Source organism: Carcharodon carcharias (assembly GCF_017639515.1).
Source record: "Carcharodon carcharias isolate sCarCar2 chromosome 37 unlocalized genomic scaffold, sCarCar2.pri SUPER_37_unloc_14, whole genome shotgun sequence".
In the NCBI taxonomy this organism is placed as follows: Eukaryota; Metazoa; Chordata; class Chondrichthyes; order Lamniformes; family Lamnidae; genus Carcharodon; species Carcharodon carcharias.
This window is the reverse complement of record NW_024470763.1, coordinates 50,471-59,061: the sequence shown is the minus strand read 5'-3', so window position 1 is coordinate 59,061 and position 8,591 is coordinate 50,471. Positions and strand designations below refer to the sequence as shown.

At 59.8% G+C, this 8,591-nt stretch overlaps 1 protein-coding gene across 1 annotated transcript in view; it reads left to right on the top strand.

Annotated features, from left to right (window-relative positions):
- The first annotated feature begins 665 nt into the window (after positions 1 to 665).
- The window catches only part of LOC121274675 (protein phosphatase 1B-like), a 52,964-nt gene continuing 45,038 nt past the window's right edge, over positions 666 to 8,591 (top strand). The window contains exons 1-2 of the mRNA XM_041181968.1: positions 666 to 935; positions 7,143 to 7,732. Coding sequence (XP_041037902.1) covers positions 677 to 935; positions 7,143 to 7,732 — 849 coding nt within the window. The 5' untranslated portion in view covers positions 666 to 676. The remainder of the gene's footprint in view (positions 936 to 7,142; positions 7,733 to 8,591) is intronic.

The following is an 8,591-nucleotide window of genomic DNA, read 5'->3' as shown; positions in this document are numbered from 1 at the left end:
GTCAGTATTTACAGGGTCTCCCTGGGGAGTGTGTCAGTATTTACAGTGGGTCCCGGGGGAGTGTGTCAGTATTTACAGGGGTGTCCCCGGGGAGTGTGTCAGTATTTACAGGGGAGTCCCCGGGGAGTGTGTCAGTATTTACAGAGGGTCCCCGGGGAGTGTGTCAGTATTTACAGGGGGTCCCCAGGGAGTGTGTCAGTATTTACAGTGGGTCCCCGCGGAGTGTGTCAGTATTTACAGGGGGTCCCCGGGGAGTGTGTCAGTATTTACAGGGTGTCCCTGGGGAGTGTGTCAGTATTTACAGGGGGTCCCCGGGGAGTGTGTCAGTATTTACAGGGGCTCCCTGGGGAGTGTGTCAGTATTTACAGGGGGTCCCCAGGGAGTGTGTCAGTATTTACAGGGGGGTCCCCCTGTTTATGTGGGGGGTGGGTTGGGGGTGGTGGTGTTTCTTCACGCTCACCAAGGTTTGAAAGCTGTTGTGTGTTAGTGGACACCGGCTGTAGTTGTGTGTCCCCCCCCCACCTCCCTGTGCCTCGATGAGGCAGCAGCCACACTAGTCCCTCCCTCCCCACCTCCGCCCCGCGGGGCAGTGGGGTCTGGCCTTTCCCGTGTCCCCTGTGGCTCGGTCTCAGTGAATGTTTTATCTGTAAACCTTTCTAGGTAATTCCGCTTGAGTATGGGAGCTTTTCTGGACCGTCCGAACACGGAGAAACACAATGAGCATGGGGAGGGGAACAGTATCCGTTATGGACTCTGCAGCATGCAGGGCTGGCGTGTGGAGATGGAGGACACACACACGGCTTTGCCAGAGTTACACGACAAGCTGAAAAACTGGTCCTTCTTCGCAATTTATGATGGGCACGCGGGGTCAGGGGTCGCCAAATATTGTGCTAAGAACCTCCTCCAGCACATAACCAGCAACCAGGAGTTCAAAGGTCAGTTTCTGTCTGCATTCTCCTTCCCCATTCGGTGCCCCCTCTCGGTAACTGCGCACGGGTCAGACACGATGTTGGGAACTTCCTTGCTGCAGAGGAGACTGAGCGGAGATTTGCTGGACGGGTGCAGGTTGACAGGCGTGCAGGTGTAGAGGCGTGCAGGGTGACAGGCGTACAGGCATGCAAGATGACAGGTATACACGATGACAGGCGTACAGGCATGCAAGATGACAGGTATACACGATGACAGGCGTACAGGTGTAGAGGTATGCAGGGTGACAGGCGTGCAGGTGTAGAGGCGTGCAGGTGTAGAGGTATGCAGGGTGACGGGTGTGCAGGTGTAGAGGCGTACAGGTGTAGAGGCATGCAGGGTGACGGGCGTGCAGGTGTAGAGGCATGCAGGGTGACGGGCATGCAGGTGTAGAGGCGTACAGGTGTAGAGGCATGCAGGGTGACGGGTGTGCAGGTGTAGAGGCGTACAGGGTGACAGGTATACACGATGACAGGCGTACAGGTGTAGAGGTGTGCAGGGTGACAGGTATACACGATGACAGGCGTACAGGTGTAGAGGTGTGCAGGGTGACAGGTATACACGATGACAGGCGTACAGGTGTAGAGGTGTGCAGTATGACAGGCGTACAGGTGTATAGGATGACAGGTGTACAGGTGTAGAGGCATGTAGTATGAGAGGCGTGCAGGGTGACAGGCGTAGAGGTGCAGAGGTGTGCAGGGTGACAGGCGTAGAGGTGCAGAGGTGTGCAGGATGACAGGCGTAGAGGTGCAGATGCGTGCAGGGTGACAGGCATAGAGGTGCAGAGGCGTGCCGGGTGACAGGCGTCCAGGTGCAGAGTGACAGGTGTACAGGTGTAGAGGCGTGCAGGGTGACAGGCGTACAGGTGCGGAGGCGTGCAGGGTGACAGGCATACAGGTACAGAGGCGTGCAGGGTGACAGGCGTACAGGTGCAGATGCGTGCAGGGTGACAGGCATAGAGGTGCAGAGGCGTGCCGGGTGACAGGCGTGCAGGGTGCAGAGTGACAGGTGTACAGGTGTAGAGGTATGCAGGTGTAGAGGCATGCAGGGTGACGGCCGTACAGGTGTAGAGGTATGCAGGTGTAGAGGCATGCAGGGTGACGGGCGTGCAGGTGTAGAGGTATGCAGGTGTAGAGGCATGCAGGGTGACGGGCGTGCAGGTGTAGAGGCGTGCAGGGTGACGGGCGTGCAGGTGTAGAGGTATGCAGGGTGACAGGCGTACAGGCATGCAGGATGACAGGTATACACGATGACAGGCGTACAGGTGTAGAGGTGTGCAGGGTGACAGGTATACACGATGACGGGCGTACAGGTGTAGAGGTGTGCAGGGTGACAGGTATACATGATGACAGGCGTACAGGTGTAGAGGTGTGCAGTATGACAGGCGTACAGGTGTATAGGATGACAGGTGTACAGGTGTAGAGGCATGTAGTATGGGAGGTGTGCAGGGTGACAGGCGTAGAGGTGCAGAGGTGTGCAGGGTGACAGGCGTAGAGGTGCAGAGGTGTGCAGGATGACAGGCGTAGAGGTGCAGATGCGTGCAGGGTGACAGGCATAGAGGTGCAGAGGCGTGCCGGGTGACAGGCGTACAGGTGCGGAGTGACAGGTGTACAGGTGTAGAGGCGTGCAGGGTGACAGGCGTACAGGTGCGGAGGCATGCAGGGTGACAGGCGTACAGGTGCAGAGGCGTGCAGGGTGACAGGCGTACAGGTGCAGGGTGACAGGCGTACAAGTGCAGAGGCATGCTGGGTGACAGGCATACAGGTGCAGAGGCATGCAGGGTGACAGGCGTACAGGTGCAGAGGCATGTTGGGTGACAGGCGTACAGGTGCAGAGGCGTGCAGGGTGACAGGCGTACAGGTGCAGGGTGACAGGCGTACAGGTGCAGAGGCGTGCAGGGTGACAGGCGTACAGGTGCAGAGGCGTGCAGGGTGACAGGCATACAGGTGCAGAGGCATGCTGGGTGACAGGCATACAGGTGCAGGGTGACAGGTGTACAGGTGCAGAGGCGTGCAGGGTGACAGGCGTACAGGTGTAGGGTGACAGGCGTACAGGTGCAGAGGCGTGCAGGGTGACAGGCGTACAGGTGCAGAGGCGTGCAGGGTGACAGGCGTACAGGTGCAGGGTGACAGGTGTACAGGTCCAGAGGCGTGCAGGGTGACAGGCGTACAGGTGCAGGGTGACAGGCGTACAGGTGCAGAGGCGTGCAGGGTGACAGGCGTACAGGTGCAGAGGCATGCAGGGTGACAGGCATACAGGTGCAGAGGCATGCTGGCTGACAGGCGTACAGGTGCAGGGTGACAGGTGTACAGGTGCAGAGGCGTGCAGGGTGACAGGCGTACAGGTGTAGGGTGACAGCGTACAGGTGCAGGGTGACAGGCGTACAGGTGCAGAGGCGTGCAGGGTGACAGGCATACAGGTGCCGAGGCGTGCAGGGTGACAGGTGTACAGGTGCAGGGTGACAGGCGTACAGGTGCAGGGTGACAGGCGTACAGGTGCAGAGGTGTGCAGGGTGACAGGCGTACAGGTGCAGGGTGACAGGCGTACAAGTGCAGAGGCATGCTGGGTGACAGGCATACAGGTGCAGAGGCGTGCAGGGTGACAGGCGTACAGGTGCAGAGGCATGTTGGGTGACAGGCGTACAGGTGCAGAGGCGTGCAGGGTGACAGGCGTACAGGTGCAGGGTGACAGGCGTACAGGTGCAGAGGCGTGCTGGGTGACAGGCGTACAGGTGCAGAGGCGTGCAGGGTGACAGGCATACAGGTGCAGAGGCATGCTGGGTGACAGGCGTACAGGTGCAGGGTGACAGGTGTACAGGTGCAGAGGCGTGCAGGGTGACAGGCGTACAGGTGTAGGGTGACAGGCGTACAGGTGCAGGGTGACAGGCGTACAGGTGCAGGGTGACAGGCGTACAGGTGCAGAGGCGTGCAGGGTGACAGGCATACAGGTGCAGAGGCGTGCAGGGTGACAGGTGTACAGGTGCAGAGTGACAGGCGTACAGGTGCAGGGTGACAGGCGTACAGGTGTAGGGTGACAGGCGTACAGGTGCAGAGGCGTGCAGGGTGACAGGCGTACAGGTGCAGAGGCGTGCAGGGTGACAGGCATACAGGTGCAGGGTGACAGGTGTACAGGTCCAGAGGCGTGCAGGGTGACAGGCGTACAGGTGCAGGGTGACAGGCGTACAGGTGCAGAGGCGTGCAGGGTGACAGGCGTACAGGTGCAGAGGCGTGCAGGGTGACAGGCATACAGGTGCAGAGGCATGCTGGGTGACAGGCGTACAGGTGCAGGGTGACAGGTGTACAGGTGCAGAGGCGTGCAGGGTGACAGGCGTACAGGTGTAGGGTGACAGCGTACAGGTGCAGGGTGACAGGCGTACAGGTGCAGAGGCGTGCAGGGTGACAGGCATACAGGTGCAGAGGCGTGCAGGGTGACAGGTGTACAGGTGCAGGGTGACAGGCGTACAGGTGCAGGGTGACAGGCGTACAGGTGCAGAGGTGTGCAGGGTGACAGGCGTACAGGTGCAGGGTGACAGGCGTACAAGTGCAGAGGCATGCTGGGTGACAGGCATACAGGTGCAGAGGCGTGCAGGGTGACAGGCGTACAGGTGCAGAGGCATGTTGGGTGACAGGCGTACAGGTGCAGAGGCGTGCAGGGTGACAGGCGTACAGGTGCAGGGTGACAGGCGTACAGGTGGAGAGGCATGCTGGGTGACAGGCGTACAGGTGCAGAGGCGTGCAGGGTGACAGGCATACCGGTGCAGAGGCATGCTGGGTGACAGGCGTACACGTGCAGGGTGACAGGTGTACAGGTGCAGAGGCGTGCAGGGTGACAGGCGTACAGGTGTAGGGTGACAGGCGTACAGGTGCAGGGTGACAGGCGTACAGGTGCAGAGGCGTGCAGGGTGACAGGCATACAGGTGCAGAGGCGTGCAGGGTGACAGGTGTACAGGTGCAGAGTGACAGGCGTACAGGTGCAGGGTGACAGGCGTACAGGTGCAGAGGCGTGCAGGGTGACAGGCGTACAGGTGCAGAGTGACAGGCGTACAGGTGCAGGGTGACAGGCGTACAGGTGCAGAGGCGTGCAGGGTGACAGGCGTACAGGTGTAGGGTGACAGGCGTACAGGTGCAGGGTGACAGGCGTACAGGTGCAGAGGCGTGCAGGGTGACAGGCGTACAGGTGCAGGGTGACAGGCGTACAGGTGCAGGGTGACAGGCGTACAGGTGCAGGGTGACAGGCGTACAAGTGCAGAGGCATGCTGGGTGACAGGCATACAGGTGCAGAGGCGTGCAGGGTGACAGGCGTACAGGTGCAGAGGCATGTTTGGTGACAGGCGTACAGGTGCAGAGGCGTGCAGGGTGACAGGCGTACAGGTGCAGGGTGACAGGCGTACAGGTGCAGGGTGACAGGCGTACAAGTGCAGAGGCATGCTGGGTGACAGGCATACAGGTGCAGAGGCGTGCAGGGTGACAGGCGTACAGGTGCAGAGGCATGTTTGGTGACAGGCGTACAGGTGCAGAGGCGTGCAGGGTGACAGGCGTACAGGTGCAGGGTGACAGGCGTACAGGTGGAGAGGCGTGCTGGGTGACAGGCGTACAGGTGCAGAGGCGTGCAGGGTGACAGGCATACCGGTGCAGAGGCATGCTGGGTGACAGGCGTACACGTGCAGGGTGACAGGTGTACAGGTGCAGAGGCGTGCAGGGTGACAGGCGTACAGGTGTAGGGTGACAGGCGTACAGGTGCAGGGTGACAGGTGTACAGGTGCAGAGGCGTGCAGGGTGACAGGCATACAGGTGCAGAGGCGTGCAGGGTGACAGGTGTACAGGTGCAGAGTGACAGGCGTACAGGTGCAGGGTGACAGGCGTACAGGTGCAGAGGCGTGCAGGGTGACAGGCGTACAGGTGTAGGGTGACAGGCGTACAGGTGCAGGGTGACAGGCGTACAGGTGCAGAGGCGTGCAGGGTGACAGGTGTACAGGTGCAGAGTGACAGGCGTACAGGTGCAGGGTGACAGGCGTACAGGTGCAGAGGCGTGCAGGGTGACAGGCGTACAGGTGTAGGGTGACAGGCGTACAGGTGCAGGGTGACAGGCGTACAGGTGCAGAGGCGTGCAGGGTGACAGGTGTACAGGTGCAGAGTGACAGGCGTGCAGGTGCAGGGTGACAGGCGTACAGGTGCAGAGGCGTGCAGGGTGACAGGCGTACAGGTGTAGGGTGACAGGCGTACAGGTGCAGGGTGACAGGCGTACAGGTGCAGAGGCGTGCAGGGTGACAGGCGTACAGGTGCAGGGTGACAGGCGTGCAGGTGCAGGGTGACAGGCGTACAGGTGCAGGGTGACAGGCGTACAGGTGCAGAGGCGTGCAGGGTGACAGGCGTACAGGTGCAGGGTGACAGGCGTGCAGGTGCAGGGTGACAGGCGTACAGGTGCAGGGGTTTAGATAAGATTGACAGACAAAGAACAGCCGTTCCTATTGGCTGATGGTACGAGGACCTGGGGGGGGCGGTGGGGGGGGTGTAGGGGCTGCAGATTGAAGGTCCTGGGCAGGGCCAGGGGGATGTGAGGAAGAGATTTCCTGTGCACTGTGGAAGGTGATGACCTGGAACTCGCTGCCGGTGAGGGGGTTTGGACTTGGAGATGAGGGACAGTTCGAAAGGGAAAGCAGACAGACACAGGCGGGGAATGAGTTTACAGAGATGGAGCTGGGGAATGAGCCAAGCTGGATGGCTCTGCGGAGAACCAGCACAGACCCCGTGGGCTGAACGGCCTCCAGCTGTCCTGACCTTGTAACTGTGACCTTTGAACCCAGCTCCCTGGGTCCGATCCGGGCTTTAGTTGAGATATTGGGAATGAAACGATGGGGCGTTCACTGTGCCAGGAGCAGCGCTGCACCGAGCGTTTCTGGGATTTCCTGCTCGTTTGGGGAGTTGGCTTGAACCCGTGACCCTCTGACCCCGACCGGACTGATACCCGCCGAGCCAAGGCTGTTGACCAAGATCCCTGGCCACAGGCACTGCCACTTTAGGCCAAGCTGATGTTTCGCTTGGACCTCACTCACCCCCATCGTCGGGTGCTGAAAATTAATGGCGCAAAGAGTTGGCCAAGCGGGTGGTGGAGGGGGAATGAAACCACGCGGTGAAACATTGCTACACTGCAGCTCAGCTCTGCTCTGGTTTACCAAGGGATGGCAGACGGCAGGAGTGACTCCCAGGCTGCTGTCGAGAGTGTGAAGCGGGCCATCCGAACCGGGTTCCTGAGCATCGACGAGCACATGAGGAACGACTCGGAGCTGGGGAACAACGATATGGATCGCAGTGGATCCACAGCAGTGGCACTGCTGGTCTCGCCGACGCACATCTACTTCATAAACTGCGGGGACTCGCGGGGGGTCCTGCAGAGGGGTCACTCTGTACATTTCTCCACCGAGGACCACAAGCCCTGTAACCCGCGCGAGAAGGAGCGGATCCAGAACGCTGGGGGCAGCGTGATGATCCAGCGAGTCAATGGCTCGCTCGCTGTCTCCCGGGCACTAGGAGATTACGATTACAAGTGTGTGGATGGGAAAGGGCCCACAGAGCAGCTGGTCTCTCCCGAGCCGGAGGTGATGGTAATCGAGCGATCGCAGGAGGACGAGTTTGTTATCCTGGCTTGTGATGGCATTTGGGATGTGATGAGCAACGAGGAACTGTGCGCATTTGTCCGATCGAGACTAGAGCTCACTGACGATCTGGAGAAGATCTGTAACCTGGTGGCAGACACCTGCCTGTACAGGGTAAGATTGACAGTACAGTCTCTGCACATTACACATTCCCCTATAACACCCAGCACACAGACTCAGGCCTGCCTGTACAGGGTGTGGGGACAGAAATGTACTCACCAGGAACCTCGTGCATGACTCCCAGTTTGGGGGTCCCGTCTCTGACCACATGCTTTGATGCGGACGGGGACACACAGCTTGACCTGCAGCTCCATACTGAGCTGACCCATGGCTGCCCACTCAAATGGTCAGGCAGGGTCAGACTCCAATGTTAAACATCCCACTGGAGCCACGACTCAGTGAGGTTCAGTAGGTCAGAGTTACAGAGCGGCTCTTGCTGCAGAGTATTCCAGGGAGAGGTTCAAGCAGCTAACACCCACTCAGAGGCCCAACTAATCCGACTTGAACCTGAACCTGGAATAAATTAATCACTGGGGTACGGGTCCCACAGACACTGACTCTCACTGGGGAACAGTCCCACACACACTGACTCTCACTGGGGTATGGGTCCCACACACACTGACTCTCACTGGGGTACGGGTCCCACACACACTGACTCTCACTGGGGTAGGGGTTCCCACACACACTGACTCTCACTGGGGTACGGGTCCCACACACACTGACTCTCATTGGGGTACGGGTCCCACACACGCTGACTCTCACTGGGGTACGGGTCCCACACACACTGACTCTCACTGGGGTATGGGTCCCACACACGCTGACTCTCACTGGGGTACGGGTCCCACACACAGTGACTCTCACTGGGGTACGGGTCCCACACACACTGACTCTCACTGGGGTACGGGTCCCACACACACTGACTCTCACTGGGGTACGGGTCCCACACACACTGACTCTCACTGGGGTACGGGTC